Here is a 19,566-nt window from a genome sequence, read left to right on the forward strand (position 1 = left end):
AAAAGGAGAAGAACTGCCGTTAGCCTGTGTCCAGACCTTGAACCTGCCCACTACACTAAGTTGACTGAATAAGGAAATGAAGTGCAACGAGTTGAAAATTCAGTCTGATATCAGGCTATTGCATTGGGGATCCTCTGTTACAGTTACAGCATTTTAAGGTCTCTCATTTCTGTTTAGCAGACTGTTGCTATGAAGAGCAGACCGTTGCTATGGATCATAGGCTGTGAAGGAGCAACAAAATCATTTTTAAGATTTCATGTCAAATTGTTGATTTTGAGTTTTTGAATTTTTTAATGTAAGGAACTGTGTAATAAGCAGAATAATGTACAGTGAGATTGTGAAATAAACCCCTTCAGGATGATTCAATGACCAGCTCACTGTAAATTATCCTTTATGTAGAAGGCATCACAGCTACCATCATCTCTATCTAACTCATGTGTATGTGGACTTTTTTGCTTTAAAAAAATACATTTGCTAGTTTGTTTGCTTATTTATTTATCTTTTTTCCTTTCTTAATTTCAAAAGGTTTAATTTGTCAACTTATGGACTGATATTTGTAACCTATTTTTATCATTTCTGTGTGATTGTTTAACAGCATGTTTAAACAGATCAAATTTCAAATAATGTAAATACAGGATAATTTTCCACTGAACTTGAGCTGGTCTGGAGACGGTAACAATGTGTACCTGAAGCTGAAACTTTTGACACCATCTGTCCAGACATTATGTTACAACTTACATCTGTGCTCCTATGAAAAAAATACAACTTCACAGAGGCACGTAGAAGACAACATTTAAGGAGGCAAAGATCTTGTGGCCAATAATAAATGATGTGTCACTGAATGTGGCTTTGACTATGCATTGCAGTGCTCTGAATTAAGGCGTACGGAGGACTCTGTGCAATCTACCAGTCACATGCCATCTCCTCCTATACTATACAACAGACAGAGACAACTTCTACAACATAAAGTCCACAGTGAATCAACATTAACTTTATAGGTCATTCAGGACAGCTAGCAGCTAATTATTTTGCTATAATGTATAAAAGCATTCTAGCCTCCCCACAGGTAGGAGAGAACTTAAATGTGTGTCTACACACCAGATTATTGTAAACAAATAATATCTTACCTTTGATCTCTGCAGTTACTCTCCTGACTCTGCTTTATCTTTCTATTTTCTGCCTGTCTTACCCTGTCTCAATGCATTTTCCGTACTGTTGGATAAAGTGAAAATTATTCATGAAAACCAAGTCAATAATGGCTATCTCTAACATCTCCGCTATATTGAGGCAAACACCTCATTGTCATTCCAAACCTTCCTGCCACAACAGGTCTAGCCCCACACGTGTCTCTTAATGGCAATGAGGGGCAAAACAGGGGACATTTTCCAGGAGCTGACACGCTGCAGGGGACTCTTTAGATAACACGGTCCTAAAGTGAAACCCACAGATGCAATTATAATTAGGGCCTGACCTATACTGTATTGTTAGAGCCTCAAAAAATTATGATATCAATAAATTGTCTAATATTCTTCATACAGAATATAGAGAATATACATAAACACAACATTATAAAACAAAACAAATGATAGCAGCTGTTATTTTATAATTATAAGTAAATATAAATAAAGAAAAGACAAGTAAAACAAAAACTATATATAACTATATAAGTCTTGTAAACAGCTCACATTGACTTCTTCGTTTTATTTGTTGAACCATATTTCAGACAATATCTTTGATAAGGACACCAAATCTCTGTTAATAATTCTTTTATTTCTGCCTAAAAAAAGTGTATCTTGCTGCGACCGTCTGCTCTGCAGGTCCCCAGAGAAATGTGGATGTGGATATCACAGATCTCTGCTGTTCTGCCTCTGGAGAAAGTGACTTATGATCTCACTAATAAATCGGACAGATTCTGGCGACTTTGGGATCCTCTGCATTCCTTCCTTCAGAAACTCTGACTCACTTATCCCTGGAGGGCAACGGTTGGCTGCTTCATCAGTTGGTGTTAATATCACATTGTTGTACATTTTATTTATTTACAATTTACGTCTACATATATTTTTTAGAGCACTTCTTGGTTTGGGATGGGACTTTTCTTTGTTTTTATACTACTTTTATAATTTTTTTCTTTTCTGTTGCTGTTAATATTTAAATTTATCAGTTGGGCTCTAATACTAATATCGTTGACAATATACTGTAGGTACAGACCTGCAAGGCCACTTTGTCATCTTATATACCTACAGTTGTTTTTCACATTCTAACAAATAGCCCAACATGCTCAAGAATATAGAATTTATCTGTTCACATGTCAGCCTTGTTGGTAATATTTAGTATGAAACCCTTTGAGAGATGTCATGCAATGTGATGCAGTACAGGCAAAACTTAAGTAGCATCAACAAAAAAAAAATACTGAAATAAACTAGATTAGAACAAAACAGAGTCTGAGAAAGAAAATACTTCACAAATTAGAGATAATATCATATCATATATTTGTCAAATATGCGTAATATTTGATTGGCTTGTAAAAATGAACAACTCCTACTTGACTGGTTTCTTATTACATACTTGACATTTAAATGCATCAACACTCATTAGCTTCTCTAATTGCTATTCAATTCTGTGTCTTCTGGGAGAGCATTTATGGCCAAACACCTTGATTAATTTGAATAAAAAAATAATTATCCTCCACACCAATACACCTCTGTGAACACAAACACACATGCACACTCCAACATGTTAAAGTTAGATTTTACAGATGACTTTACAAAAACTAACAGTCACTTTGAGTGTTTAAGAGGAAAACAAGGGCAGGAATCTGAGATATGGCAGGCCGAAGAATAAAGTACGTTCATGGTCTTGTTTATTTGCTTTAAACCTTTGTGCTGATGACAGATATGACAACTGCATCACATCTGCTGCACCACCAACAGGAGAATTACTTGAGCACTCTGCAAATGAATAAATTAATGTGATAAAGCTCACTGGTATGATGTACATTCACGCGTTTGTGTTTTCATGGCTGATTTACTGTAATAAGCGTTGGCATGGAGACAGCAAGAGGGCATGTACTGCATTACTAAATGTTTGTCCTTGGTATTATTCCCTCTAATGAATAATGAATGGTGATAAAGATTACTAAACAGTGTTCTACATGACATGGCCCAGTTGTACACTGTCCTTCCTTTCTTCTCGTATAGACTCGACTTGTGAGGAATAAATCTTTGATGATGTTGTGTAAGTTCTTCCAACATCTCACTCTTGGACCAGTGCTACCTTTCTGTGCGAGCGGAGATGACAGACTTACCCTCAGGCGCGTCGGCATCACAGATCCTCGTGGTGCCAAAAGTAGCATTCCCAGATGTAGGACCTGCTGAGGGCATCTGACTCTGATCAAAAAACACAAGAGGCATATATCTGTTTAGCAAAGAAACGCTACAAACTACTTCATGCGGTACAAACAGAATGTGGCTTGAGAAGAGGGGCCATAAAATAAAACAATATCTAAAAATTTACTTAACAGCAACCAGCTTTTACTCATGAATTATAGAATGACCTTGTTTTTTAAACTAACAGAATCACCTGGAGGTTTTGGTTCCAGATGATGCTCTGATTATTATTGGACACAATTCAGATCCTAACAAAGCAATAAATGTTTTTTTTAATAAACAAGAAACTCAAAAAACAGTTAATTTGTATGCAATTTCCAATAATTTTAGGGACTAGCTTCACTTAAAAGAACCTATAAGACTACTAACTATAGTTATAGTTAAGCTATAGCTATAGTTAAGGTTTGGGCAATTTGGATAAAATCATGTCTCATGAATTTTTTGACCAAATACCTTGATGCTGATATTGTGACAGAATTGTGAGCAGGGTTTCTGCAGGTTTCAACAAGTTAAATTTAAGTCTTTTTGAACCATTGTGAATGTAATTTAAGATCTGTTTCACATGCATACTGGCAAAAAAGTAGGGCTGCGATTATTGATAATCTTCATAGTCGAATAAACTGGTGATTATTTTCTCAGTTAATTATTATTAGTTAACTGTTTGATCAGTATTTCCAAAAACCAAGGATGACACCCTCAAATGTCTTATTTTGCCCACAACCCAAAGATATTTGGTTCACTGTCATAAAGTGAAGAAATCAGAAAATTAAAAAGTTGAAATCAAGAATTTTGACTAATTTTGTTAAAAAAAATTTACTCAAATTGATTAATCACTTATCAGAATAGTTTTGGTACTCAGTCTAATAACTGATTAATTGTTGCAGCTTTACAGAAAAGCACATAAGCAGTTTGGATTAGTGTTAACTGGTTTAATACTGGTTTCGTTTTGTAGTTGTCGCAGCCTGATAAATACAATTTCTCCCCTAAAATAGAATGAAAAGCAAGTATTGCAGCTGGTTGAATCAACATTATAACTGTAAAGGTAGCCTCATAATTACATTTTTAATACTTCTGCATATCATAATTAAGAAATTTAGGACATTTTAACCTTCAGATTTTTAAGAGTTCTTAGAGACATGCAGAAACCCTGTGTAGGGATGACTTGGTCACAAAATATTAACATAATTATAGTTTTGATTATTAATCATCAGAAATGTGGACATGCTGATTAAGTGGGTAAAGACAAATACTAGAACAGCTAGAACAATCTGGCAATTTCAGGAAATGTTATCACTTTATTGTAATGTAGCCTTTAAAACCAGGAAAAATCAACACTCACGCCATACCATGATATCCAAAATCTCATATCACAGCATCCATATAATATTGATATATTGCCCAGCCCTTAAATTGGCTGTACACAATTCTTAAAATCCAGTGCATCCAGACTAAACTGTATACTAGGCTGGTCAAAAATGACACTGAGAGACAATGTGTACTGTAGGTGCAAAGAGAGAGGAGTAAGCCATGTTTATCCTGTGAGTCACACAGAGCTGTTTTTTAAAAAGGTTATTCTCTCTCATTTAAAAAGAGGATGTTTCAGCAAAAACACCACCACGGTTCATTTTAATTATGTTGTTTAAAAGATTTTTTGAGACCAACCACAGACACGAGGGTGCATCTAAACTGCATGCACACACCCACACAGAGAGCGCGAGAGAGAGCAGAGCTGCATCAGATCACACAGAGGGTAGACTGTCAAACAACAGATCCACACAGTAATAGCCACACAGTCTAATACAGATAGACAGAATCCAAAAAGAACAAGAGTCTAAAAGCCCCGCTGCCAGCCCATAGAGACCACGCTGCTGCCTACACCCAGCTGGACCGAAATGGTTTGAACCCACTGACCGCCATCGTTAGAGCCTCATCCACAGCGAGACTAAAAACCTCGAAATACACGAAAATGTACGTGCATTTTTTCCCCCCCTCACCTGTACAAGATACTTCTGGCTGCCGTACATGACGTACTGCGGGGCGAGACTGTAGATCATGTAGCTGGTGTGAAGGACAATCAGCAGAAGGATCATGCAGAGGAAGAGAAGAGCCTGGGGGCGAGTTCTCTTAGGTCTGATTTTGTACAGCTGAAAAAGAAGAAAATGGTAATTTGCAATTAATAGACAGTTCACTCCAACATCAAAAATACACTTTTTCCTCTGGCCTGTGGGTCTATTTATCCATCTGGATTGTTTTAGTTTGAGTTGCCACGCATCTGCCTTCTCTCTGATCATAATCAAAATCAGAAAAACTTTATTGATCCCTTTATTACGTTACAGATGCTATCACTCGACAATAGAAAAGTATATAAGCATAGAGCCATTATAAGAAAATAGAAACAAAACTATGTAAAAATATGTGCAATCAACCGCAATATATAACAGAAACAATATGGCAATAATGTAACAAAATATATAAATGTAAAAAAATATGTGCCTTCTCCACAACAAAATATAGACACAGTTCCAGATCAGCAATGTATATCATCATATAATAGAGGAAACAGAAAATAAAGAAATAAGAAATGTAAGAACTATGTGCACAATAATATAATGTGTGTATATATATGTATATGTACATATATATATATATATATATATATATATATATATATATATATATATATATATGTGTATATATATAAAATGTGTGTGTGTGTGTATATATATAATGTGTGTATATATACATATATATGTATATATCAGCCTGAATAACAATGTTTTATGTATTGTAGACAGTTGTGTAACTGAGCATGTTGAATTATTGTACATTGATTATTACGTGGTGCTCAAGGTGCCAAAAAAATAACATTTTGAAAAACTCAACAGCAATGTCTCTTTCCAAAAATCAATTTCAAAAATGGTTAGTCAAGCTAATCTACAGAACTTGTTGTGAGCTGTTTCATCTAGGGACTATTTTCTTTCTGTGGTAGAATCTGTTGGAACTACTTTCTTTCTACTAGAAAGACAGAAGTTCCAACATTAAACTGATCACAACAGCGTCTGTGGATTATTGTGTGCATGCCGATCATGATTCCAGGAAAGAGACATTGCTGTTGAGTTTTTCAAAGGATTTTTTGGCGCTTTGAGCACCACATGCCGAGTGTCGTCTCGTTCCATTATATTGGAGATATGGCTGATATCTCCAAAACTCTGCAACTCACATCAAAACAATCTAGACGGATAATTTGCATTACAGCTAAAAGGAAAAGTATTTATTTCTGGTTTTGAGGTGAACTTTCCCTTTAAGGTGAAATATAGACATAGGTTCTTTTCTTACCCTTATCCAGAAAAACCAGATGCCCATGTTGCGAATGCCAGCCATGGATGTGACTACAAAGTACATGGTGATGACTGTGATCAGAATATAATCCAGTGGGAAAACCTGCGACATACCAAGAACAAATGTCAGCTACAGGAGTCACGTACATAAAGTCATTATTGCTTTCAGAGCCAAACATTCAGGCTGGCTGCTTCTCAAAGATGCTTGGAGCTGTTAATGAGCAACTATCATCAATACCACTTGTTCTAGCCCAATTAATCTAAAGCACACTGGAGCTGGTCCCTGCGCACTGCTTTCATTGTCAAGACCAACAACTGTATTCCTAACCTCTTCCTGTTAATCAGTAGAAGTATTATTATCTACAGATATAGTCATAAAAACACAGTGCATTTTATATACATGTGTATTGATAATGTTCTGTAACCTAAATGTTCATATTTAACCTCAGACCTGATCCCTATATTAGACTGTATCCTGTCTTGGTATGGTGCATTTAATTCCTTAAATACCAAGGTCATACTTCTAAACACTGGCCTCAGACATTTAATCAATGCCAGTATCTATGAAGCAATTCTTTAATGGTCTGAGCTGTCAGTCATTTTTTTTCTCTAAATTCTGCTGTAGAATACTAAGTTTAACAGGGGATGTTCTATTCGGTGTGTCCAGTCCTGCGGCAATGACTTGGTGGAGAGCAGCAATGGCTGATTTAATAAACTGTCAATCCCAGTAGTTCACATTTTAAAAACTTAAAATAGGTCATTTAACAACAATACTCATACAGTTTATTCATGTAGTTTTCCCAAATCCACATGTTTATTGATGCAATAAAAAATCTTAAAGATGACAGATAAATGCTTATTCTTACAGTTCATAACTTTGGACAAAATAAAAAAAACACACACAAAGACACACAAAGAATTTCACTATGGTTACACTTTTTCTCAACATTCATAAATACCCAGATTCATTAAACCCCAGTTTCAACAATGACCCCTTGACTTTTTAACACAATTAGCAGGATTTGCTTATTTAAATGGTACTGACACAAAAAAACAGAGCATAAAAATTCACATCAGCATTCATGAGTTTCCAAGTTCCACCAAGATTTCCTTGGCATCAGATTCTGGCTTGCAAACTTTTACCAGCTTTTTGTAAAAACAAGAACAACAACTCACTAACTAACTAACATAGCTACTTATTTATCACTAAAATTCTATTATCTGTAAACAGCAGTTTGATTTGTGCACAATATAGAACGTGTGAATAAAATACAGTATAATTATGGGTAATGAAGTGTTTATTTTGTACCTCAGTTACATTTGTCTTTATTATACTGCACTGTACTTTTACACATTTTATTCACTTTAATGTGTTTGACAGAGAAACGTATACATTTAGGAATGTTAATCATTAATAATTAATCAATCAATTGCCATTAAGAATTTAACTGGTTAATTAATTGATAGTTTAGAAATGGCAGTAATTGCACTTCATGTGACATTATTTTGACTGGTGGAGGCATTTGTTGAATAAGGATATTAATGAGAAATTAGAATTATTGAGGAAAAAAAGATAAAACATGCTTTTACTATTTTACGAATTATTAATGATTATCGATTAATTGATTGTCAGCATTTTCAACCATCGCTTCAGGAAAAGGCACAAAATTTGCAAAACTATATACAATGAAAACTTTAAAAAGTTTTAAAAATCAATCATAACAATCAGAATCACTTAAGTATACAAATCATCTGCTTGGCTCCATTACAGAGAGCCTGGTGGTTTCGAGCACAGAGTATGATAATGATTATTACTTACAAAGGTAGTAGTTGCTGGATTAGACTACACTGTACTGCAGAGGTCACAAACTTTTGTACAGTTTACTAAATAATAAGTTTTTCATCATTGTTCATGACCTTCTAAATGAAAAAGAAAAAACAGAAAGGTGTTGATTAATTTGTTATTTTTTTGTGGAGTGTTACAACCCTCCTCTATCCTCTCTGTAATCTCAACACATCTATTGTGAACCCACTTACAGCTGTGTTAATTGTGCTTTGTGTATTTAAAAGTAAGAAACTTTTAATTGACATTTAAAGCAACATGAGTCATTTAGTGAATTTTGCTGCTTTTGATATTTTGTTATTTCAAAGTTCAGCTGCAGAATATTGAAGCACATACACTTTTTTAACAACATTACAAGTGCATTTAAGGATAGCCAAGAACAAAGCTTTTAAAATATGCTTAATTTAGGTTAATGATGATGGAGACAAGAAAATATGGCTTTAAGCACATCTTAATTGAGGATAATCATCTTTTCACCATGAGAAATGAGAGGATACTCACGGGTTGTAGGGCTAATAGAAGTTCATTCAGAGGATTGGTTAGGTTGGTGCCAAAGATTATGAACCCAGAGCTGATGCCAGCGGAGTGGAGAGCTTTATCCAAACTGAAACACACAGAAAAAAACTAAATATATGTATACATCTTCAGCAATACACGTTAAAAAATATAGTCACTGCAAACAATTACAACGTCCATTTTTTTTTTGTCACACTGCCTGTCTTATGTGACATTTGTACAATGCATCAAGAATTATGTTGTTACAGGAAATATAATGACTTACTTTGAAATGAACAGAGCAACAGTGAACAGCAGTGCAACCAGGATAAAGAAAATGCCCAACAAGATCTGAAAAAAAACCCAACAATATGATTAAAGTTGAAACAATCAATCATTATTATTAAATTAAATTCGCCAACTATTTTGATAATTGATTAATTGGTTTAAGTAAATTTTTAAGAGAAAAATCTATGATTCCAGCTTCTTAAATGTGAATATTTTCTGGTTTCTTTACTCCTTTATGACAGTCAATTGAATATCTTGTATAAGTTGTGTGCAAAACAAGACATTTGAGGACGTCATCATGGGCTGATCAACATTTGAGCAACCATTTTCTGACATTTCACAGACTAAGAAATTATTCAATTAATTGAAAAAGTAATAAACAGATTAATCTGCATAACAAAAGGAGGGAACTGCACTCATCCTGAACCCCATGACTGAACCCCAATAAAGGGAAATGTATGTTTTCATTGGCATCTACTGGGTCAGGAAGTATAACCTTTCTGTCATGTCTTTTGTCAAGGAGAGACCATATGGCGTGGCCAGCCACAGTTTGGCACTGCTGCCTAAGGTGACAGGGGGAAGCAATGGCACAGCCCAGACAGAGCGGGGAAGTTGCAACCAGGGAGGCATAACGTGGGTGGCAGCCAAAAAGGCAATAAACCCTCAACTGCTCGCCTTCACGGGGGGTCCTTGCTAAAATATCTTTTACCAGCCATGGTGAGGAAAAACACATACGGCAAAAATAAATAGTACAATTAAAACGTGATATTCCAGTGATGTAGTGCAGAAAAAAATATGGTGATACTTGGCCCGTGAATAGTTACCATGTTAATCACAAGGTAATGAAACTGACTGAATGGACAAAAATAGTGTATTTATTTTATCACTCTAGCATGCTAGGGCCTCTCTAGGTCAATGCCTAGATCCAAATGATTACAAAGAAATAAAGTACATTACATTATAAAAATACAACCATTCAACCAAATTAGCTTTGACAATGGTTTAATTTCTCAATGATGAAAGAAAAACATCAATTAAAATCAAGAAACTGATAAACAACACTTTTTTTGTCATTTATAAGGAGACATGAACAACATCTTAAAAAGGTGGCACAGGAAAAATACAGTAATTCAAATGTATTGACTAACCTGTCCTCATCTCTTAATCCAAATAAGCAAAAGCCAAAAAAGATGATTGCTTGACTTTGTTATGTAAATGCAGTTATTGTCTATTAAAAAGTGAAATACTTTTTAAATCAAAAAAAAGATGGGCTTTATTTTCATTGTTTAAATGAAAAAGTGGCATTGTTTTTCAACAAAGAGAATGGCTTTGTATTATAAATCACTTATTTAAACTGCTCTCCTTGAAAAACTTCTTTTTATCTTTGTTTTATGAACCCAACAAAACAGTAATTATTTTGTGAGTCCGGGCACATTTTAACCATAGATGCTCCACATGTTCAATAAGTCATTTGCTCACCATCAGGTTCAATTAAAAAAAAAATAAAACGCGGCGTGTGTTCTAGAAATAGTGGCAAAACTGCTCTGGAGAAATCACAATCATTTGGCTTATCACTCTACACCAGTCCCTGAGTATACAGTAAATAAATCTCCGAACCCATTACCGTTTAAATTTGAGTCTGGGGACTGTCATTAGCGGCAACCCCCTTGGTTGAAGACAAACTGTTACAGACATGAGTTTTAAATGTTTGTGCATGCCTGCAGTGCAGTAAAATACTGGTAAATGAATAGCAGTGGGAAAGTAAAATGTGCACTAGAACTAGAGAATGATGTTGGAACTCCTTCTGGCCGTGATACAGAAAATGTGATGTGAAAACAGTGGGACCTGCTCTGTCATGTTCGAAGGACAATGAGAGCATGTCAAGCACACATGCTATGATGCGCTCTAGATGTGTGTAAGGGTTGGGTGAGGTGAAATATGGAGATTATTATTTTGCTAATGGTTAAATATGTGCCTTTTAACATCTTAGAATCAGTTGGGTTACAGTGTTTTCCATGTTAAAGGGTTTACAGATCTGTAGTACAATAAATCAGCACAAGTAAAAATGTTTTTGATTGTTTTAGGATTTGGAAAATAACTTCTTCCTGACCCTCCACCATCACATTTCACCAAAATAATTTCAGGCATGAATCTGTTATTCTAAGCCATATTGGTCCCAACAGCCTTCAGGCCTTCTCAAATTCAAATTAAGTATTTTTTGGAAATTAAAAATGCAATTTTGTTTATGCCAAACTGACTACAAAGTTGCTAATGATCACAGCTGTTGCTCTCTGGTAACTGAGTAGCTTGGTTTGATAAGAATACAGTAAGTAGCTAGGATTTGTGAGAACAGGCAGCCTTGAGGGATTTTTGTTGTTATGATCATTTTTTTCATGGAACTGTGTGAAATGGTTGTGTTCAATGAGTCCATCGGATGTACTTTTTCTACAATCTTGATGGTTGAAGCTGCACAAACTACTCTAGGAAAGTGTGCAAAAAGTAGAGCTGCAACAATTACTCAATTAATTGATCAGGCAATCAAAAAAAATTAAATGGCAACTATTTTGACACTGTATTAATAGTTTCAGTTATTTTTCAAGCAAAAATGCAAAACATTTGTTGGTTCTAGCTTTATGAGCATTTTTCACATTTTTTTATACAACATTTTATTGACCTGACTAATTATGAACATAATCAGCAGATGATGATCTTAAGTTGCAGCCCTGGTAAAATGTCTGGTAGTAACTGATCAAGTGATCAATTTGATATGGTTATTTTGCTATGGTTGTGTATGATCTCTCAAAAATGGTCATCAGTGAATACTCTCCAGATGCTTACATGGATCAGGACAGTGGAAGTGTAACATTTTTTAAGTCTTAAACAAGTGGCGTTACAACCCCCGTCCTTTCCCAACACCCTTGGGCGAATTCAAATATGGGAGCAACAATTTTAAACGTGCACAGATGAGGTCCAGGTGTTGGTCACCCAACCCAAAAAAAAGTTCAGGTACAAGAAGTTTGTGGTTGCTCTGGTTTATCCCTGGGGAACCGTGAGATCCCTGCCTGAGAAATGTGAGACTCCCTGAGAGACTTCAGAGTAAATTAGGTGAAGAGACTACCCGTGGGAATCGTGTAAATATGCAGTTGTGTAAAGTAGAACTAAAAGTAAATCTGGAGCAGTCCACATTGGAACTTGAACACAAAGAAACAGTTAGGGAGGAGCATGCTGAAGCTGATGAAAATGTGCAAAGGCTTCGTACTTGGCCAAACAAACACTTTTTAAATTACACAACCATTAAGTGAAAAAAAACAAAAAAACAATACCAGCTGTGGTATATTGTGCAGCCCTAACCTTCCTCTGCTTGGAAATCAATTAAAACAAGGCCTGAACAAATGAAGCTAAATAAGGGTCTCTGTTGTGTTTGTTAAGATCACATCCAAAATACAGACATTAAAAGGATATGTCTCTGTATAGAACATGGTCCATACCAGACACATACTTTACTTCTGTGAATGGGAGCCATAATAAACACTCACCTTGAAAGGTCTGAGAGCACTGCCCACTTTAGTGCAGCAGTTCCTCTCTGCAATTTCCAGGTGTCTACCCCTGCGCCGGAGGACCTGCAGTTTGCCCTCCAGCTTCTGCAGGTTCTGTCTGTCCTTTGCTGAAAGGGGACGTCCATCACTACACTGTCGGGAAGACACAATAAACAAACAGATAAATCACCCAATAAACATATGAAAGTCTGTTCTCTTCTGACATGGCGGTGTTGGAGGCTCTAGAGGGAAAACTGGCCACTTTTCATGTGGATGTCAATCCAGTGTTGATGGTGAATGTAATGGTGCTACGGAAACTTCCTCGGTGTGTGCCTGCTATATCGGCAAAGAATTGACATATATATGTAGTTGATTCATTGGTCTTCGGATCGTATGCCAACACTGCCGCCATTTCCATTAGGCAAAGACTGACCTGTGAACAAATCCATGTAAATGGGGGAGCTGTGTTTTCTCGGGATAAAAAGCACTACGAACATTTATTTCTCAACAGATTGTAATGAGGGGTGTTGTACTGAGAAATATACATGATAATGCTTTTTATCCAGAAAAACCACAGCTTCTTTGTTTACATGGATTTGTTTACAGGCCACTCTTGACCTTTCCACAATGACAGCAATGTTGACATAATGCAAATGCATCTTCAGCCGGGCATATATGTATAATATGTCTGATTTCAGTTTGGATTTCTAGTTTCAGCTTCTGAGCAGCCAGGGGACATGCTAAATGAGTATTTTTTTCATCTAACATTATGCTCTGTCCAACAAAGTTTAAGCTATTGGCTTAACACAGCAACATGAGCATGAGAGACACAAGCTCGGCCACAATGCATACTGATACATGTGGACACTGCTGCATGGGCCCATGAGCAGAAAAACTCTTCTATTTTGGTCAATATAGCAGCATTTACCATCAACATATATTGGACAACCACATGAAAACTTTTTTTTTAAGTTAAAGTGACCTAAAAAATAATGGAAACTTGCAAATATTTGACAGTAATTCCCAAACATGTTCATTAACAAAAATAACTCAAACATTTAAAAAATTATTTAACATTCTTTTTGAATATAGTTATTATGTGTGTAGGTGGATGGTGGATGTATGAAGCATTAAGAGACTGTGGTCTAAATATTCAGGTGTAATTTAGCTGCCTGTAAATAATGAGCACTATTATAAATTATGCTGTAAAATGTATTTACCTTCAGTCTCTGCAAATAAAATCCATCACCAGTACTAAGTAATTATACTATTGCCATTCTGACCATTAAAGTGAAGTCATTTGTGTGAGTTCTGTGTTGAGTTTTAGTTCCCTACTGTGTATGTAATCTTCCACACAGCCATACCTGGTTTTCAGTAAATATGTCTACGTGGGGGACAGAGGAGGAATGACGAATGCACTAGTCTTTCATGTCCAACTTCACGTTGACAATGGCAACCAATAACAAATAATAGATGTATTTACTTGTTTGTCTTGCCTGCATTTGAGGGATGCGTTGATAAGACAACGACAATGGTAAACATCCATAATTGCATGCTAAGACAGAGAAGCATGGCAGCAAAATAAGGAGGAGGGACTGAGCAGCTGGGGGCAATGCACATGTAGCTTTCAATGAAATCATGATTATACATTAGATTATATTAGTTATTATATAAGTAGAAAAAAGAAACAACAAATGTTCTACTTATTTTATTGCTATAATTGTTGTTAATGTGTCTTTTCAATCATAGCTTATTTTCCATGACCTGTATTTAATTTGCACTATCTATATATTCATGTCAAACATCGTGCCAGTGCTTCGTGTCATTTGATGAGACCAACCTTGGATTTCAGCTTTTCTATCTGATGCTCAACATCATCAATGTCCTCTGTGTTCTCCAGGCGTTCATACACCACACTCCGGGTACCTTTTATCAGATTCAAAGGCAGCACAGACATACCGTATGCCTGAAAAGACAGTGCAAACCCACCATTACAGTCACACATTATTGTCATGGAGGAATGGCACATATGGCACGTGCATCTGCCCACACATACCCACGCCTGCCTGATGACAAACCCATCACAATGTGAACCACGACAGAAACAGTCAAATGAGGCTAAGTAAACACACACACACACACACACACACACACACACACACACACACACACACACACACACACACACACACACACACACACACACACACACACACACAGAGAGAGAGCTAATCATATAGTTACTGGCCTCCCAGGCTGTGTCATTTTTGGTAGAGGAAAAAAGATTAAAATGGTGGAATCTATAATTGTGCTGAGGTTTATTGGTGAACTTGCTGCAACCATTTTGTGTGGATATCACTGCCTTATATCACTCTGATGCAATTTACAGCTTAACAGTGCCCCCATGTGACAGCACCATCCTCTATCCAGGATTTGATGAAATTTTTATAAGGAGAATTTTAGGGAGAGAAATCTGGGTTAGAGGAGGGGGCATCGAGGTGCCATCAATGTTGAATGATGTGAATTTAAATAAACACACATCAACTTTTCTTTTCTATTAGAGGTGCATATAATCTAAAAATAAACAATAATAGACAGACATACACACTTTCATACATACAGTGAGCAAAGAGAGATCATGTGCACGAGATTCAAAGACATTTTTAGAGATCAGCAGGCTTCAATCTCCCGAACGGATGCTCGAGTTTTAATTAAAAATGAGGTAGATCTCTAATACCAGGAAACAGACCAATCAATACAAATGAAAAGAACAGCAACAGGCCAATGCTTTCTTGCTCTCCCTGTGCCATACGTCTTTCTCTAACCAACTTGGAGGAGTGCCATTTTATGGGTTCATAATAAAACAAAGGGGCCTTCTGTGCGAAGATACTTTCAGCCCTGTCAAAAGATGCTGCCCTCTTTCTTCTATTTTTCAAGTGGGAGAAACGTCAGAGTCCATATTTCTCTAAAACAACTTTTACTAGTTTCTGAGTGTTAGGTAGTGTTAAGAGAGTCGCATGGGATACTAAGTCAGGCTAGACTATTATTAGTCTCTGCTGTGGATCTCTGCTACGGGTGAATGTCGCCTCCTGCAATGAATCATGGAGCTCTTAAGGCCGGAGCATGTCCCGAATATCAAACACACTCATAAAAGGAAAACCTGTCCCAGATCCCAAGAGAAACATTTCCCTTCCCCTCAAATGTGCAACTACATGGGAGAAATATAAAAGGAATAAAAAAAAAACACACACACCGGTGTCCCTCTGCTGGAGTGCACATTTTTAGTTCACACATAATCATGCATGCTCATTAAAGTTATTTTAAAACCCAGTGTGGTCAATAATAACCAGAAATAGCTTGAAGCGTGTGTGTGAGTGCCTCGGCTGAGGGGGGAGTTACTGGCTGGAATCATTCAGAGGGAGTCATGTGACTGCTGAGTGGGAAGAGGGAGAACTAGATGGACATGGGTCTCCTACACAAGCCTCCTCTTGTGTTGCTCTTTTGACTTGTGATAGTGGAGCCAAAAGGGAGGAGGCAGAGGAGGTCCCCCCTACATTCTCAATACCTCTTGATAAAGAGGTCAATCAAGTATAATGCAGCTAATTAGAAGTAATCAACATACAAGCTGACTTTCAGTGGGGGTGTAAGAAAATAATGTTACATTTGAGTGTTGCAAAATTATGATTTGTAGTATGGTGGTATATTTTTCATACTATTTAGAATGCATTTCTCACATTCTTCAAAGATTAATTTTTACTCATCTGGATCACTGTCCAGTAGTGTAGTTAAGTGCGTCAACTTGTAGAAAGTTAGTTATTCCAGAATAGAGCTGCATGACTTGCTTCAGACTGTAACAGAAGAACTAACATCATCAAGTGAGCATAATCTTAGGTTGGGCATTAGTGAGGGACAGACCGATTATTTCTCTGCTCTGTTTTAAAAGAAATATTTCATTGTTTGTGATCCCAAACCTGAATAATCAATTGTCATACAGTAGTAAAGGCCATAGCCTTAAAACTAGGCATGCATCAAGAGGTTGTTGTTCACCTTCTGTCGCAGAAAACTTGTGCAAGGCTGCTGTTATGTACAGAGGAATGAAATCATGGAATGGTTTGCAATCAGAAATTACACATTTACCAAGTAAAACAATTTCTAATGGCACAGAGCATCAACCCTTCTTTCAAATAGGATGTGATTTGCTACATAGTATCTGACTAATGATCATTAATGAGAAACTTAATTGGTTGTCTATTTTTTGTGCATTTTATTTTCACTTTATTTTCTCTGTCCCTGCTTTTACTGGCACCATTTTTACCTTGAGCAGAATGATATGCCTGACTGACTATTTTTAGATATTATATAGGAATGTGACACCATTGTTCTTATTGTAGTCTTTGGCAGTTTTATTGGCGATGACAGGTTGTTAATTAGTGATTTACGGATACGATAATTCTAAAATTCAGAATGAGTATATTGCGAAATAAATGCACAGACAATTTGCCATACAATACAAGAAGTCTTGTAAATAGTGACCCTGCAAGATTCCCAGTCTTTGCAAAATCTTAGTCCATGACTTAAAACTCTGACATATGACAAATTGTCTTTAGATGTGAGAGTGTGTCAGACTGAAGTCTTTTAGACGTCTTATCAAAGTCTTCCAGCATATGGTGGGCATTAGTCAGCCGTAATGTGGCTAGATAAGCACATAATAATAGTTACTGAAAGACCATTAATTGTGTGCAATGTTACCCTTTCTGCCACTCAATATGTCAAGGAGGTGAATAATCCACCCCGAGCGAGGCACTTCAGTCCCATTTGTCGCAGTCGATGTCAGATCATCAAGTACTTACAAGATTTCTGAAACTTCTCACAATCACGCGTCTGGTATGTATTCTTCTTTCTTGCAGCAGTGGTTTGGTAACAAATTCAATGAGACACTCTCTGCCAACTAGGGAAGTGAGTGGGCCTATCAATAAAACTCCAGTGAAGGAAGGTGCCCACCTGATGACCCCAATGAAATGATTACCCCCCACCGTCACTCAAGAAATCAAGATTATTGAAAGGGTTATTTACAACAAGTCCTAAGAGCTCAACTTCCTTCTCTCCTCCCTCATTAAAGTGAGGGGGATGGGGGGGGTAGATTGTACAACCTGATCTGGCGGGAGAGAGTTTAGTCTGAACAGACGGCTCTCCTTGGCTCTATTAGTTAGTTTATTAGGATCCCCATTCAGTAATGCCACGTCAGACAGTCTTCCTGCAATCTCATTCAGATATCATAAATTTACAAAAAATTGACAACACATTACTTTAAAAAGTCAATTTTCAAACCATTAGACACTGAAAACAACATAAAACATGTAGTGCTCGTTCATGCAGGTATTTGCGTTAAGTACCGTCTTAATGTTTTCTTAAAAGCAGCTCTTGTGTTTGTTTTAATGACATGACTTGGTAAAGTGTTTCATCCTGTAACAGCTCTGTGAATTGCAGAAGATTTGTAGAGGTTCATCCGAGGTCTAAGTAAAAGATCATTTTAACAGGGCTGTCTAGTCAGATGGTTTTGTCTGCTTCTGATGCACATCACTTGTTCAGGAATGTATGGTGGTTTCCTGTCACTCAAGACGTTCCTGAAGAGAAGCAGAAGACCGCGTTGTAATCTTTTCTCTACAGTAAGCCATGAAAGATCTCGATTAACGTTAGTGCGAACTGAACACTGGAGAGCTAATCTAGCGGCTTTGTTTTGAGCGAGTGGGAATTTTTAACAGATCTTTCTCAGCTGCAGATGACCAAATGACAACAATAGTCAAGGTTTGACAAAATGAAAGCTTGGATCACTTGATTCAGTGTTTGATGTTACAAAGCTACAGTAGAATGTTTCCTGGTTTTAAAGGCAACGCTCCCATTTTAGTTACGACTTTATCGATATGTTCCGTCCATGTAAAGCTAGCATCCAAAATAATTCCAAGTAGCTTAATCTAACTTGTTGTATTGGCTTTCCACCAAATGATGAAATCCAATTTTCTCTAATAATTTACTCAGTACTGAGAGAAGACTTAATAGAACAGCTGCTGGGACCAGTGAAGGTAGATCTGTTGTCCATAGGCTCTACTTCCCTCTTCTTCCCACTCATCCTACTCTAACCTCTCTCACTTTCTTTCTGTCTACTTTATTCTACCTTCTCAGTCCAGATAATTATTCCAGCATAGTTCTTCCTTTCAATGAAGTGACTACCATCCAACATCACTCATGAATTCAAGGAACTGATGATTATTTAAAGGGATATTTACAACAAGCCCTATGGAGTCTTTCTTCTGCATTCTTCAGAGCAGAATTGTATGGATACATCTCCGACGCTGGCAGTGGAAAGCGTAGCTGCAGGTTACCGGTAAGCAGTGCTTTGTCGTCTTTAAAGTATTGTCCTGTTTTCCAGGACACCCGCAGGTACGCAGGGGTGATGATTCACAATCCTTCTTTTATTTTGGTTATTGAAAATGAAAGCACATTTCAATAGATTTTCAATTTAATATTGACATTGTGACATGCTTAGAAATAACCAAGCTCATATTAAAACTAACACATACTCATTTACATAAATTGTGAAACTTTGCACGTACTGCCACTGCTATGCTGGTCTCACTAATTCCATTTAATTAATGATACAATTTGGCTGGTTGGAACATTAA

At 36.6% G+C, this 19,566-nt stretch overlaps 1 protein-coding gene across 1 annotated transcript in view; it reads right to left on the minus strand.

Annotated features, from left to right (window-relative positions):
* lmbrd1 (LMBR1 domain containing 1) overlaps positions 1 to 19,566 on the minus strand; it is an 80,187-nt gene that overhangs the window by 18,329 nt on the left and 42,292 nt on the right. Inside the window, exons 8-14 of the mRNA XM_084736505.1 lie at positions 14,727 to 14,852; positions 12,887 to 13,039; positions 9,349 to 9,413; positions 9,069 to 9,171; positions 6,723 to 6,827; positions 5,381 to 5,530; positions 3,305 to 3,386 (exon numbers count right to left, since the gene is read on the minus strand). Of these exons, the coding sequence (XP_084592631.1) occupies positions 3,305 to 3,386; positions 5,381 to 5,530; positions 6,723 to 6,827; positions 9,069 to 9,171; positions 9,349 to 9,413; positions 12,887 to 13,039; positions 14,727 to 14,852 (784 nt within the window). The remainder of the gene's footprint in view (positions 1 to 3,304; positions 3,387 to 5,380; positions 5,531 to 6,722; positions 6,828 to 9,068; positions 9,172 to 9,348; positions 9,414 to 12,886; positions 13,040 to 14,726; positions 14,853 to 19,566) is intronic.

This window comes from Lutjanus erythropterus, chromosome 14, assembly GCF_056507025.1.
Source record: "Lutjanus erythropterus isolate fLutEry1 chromosome 14, fLutEry1.hap2, whole genome shotgun sequence".
Taxonomy (NCBI): domain Eukaryota; kingdom Metazoa; phylum Chordata; class Actinopteri; order Lutjaniformes; family Lutjanidae; genus Lutjanus; species Lutjanus erythropterus.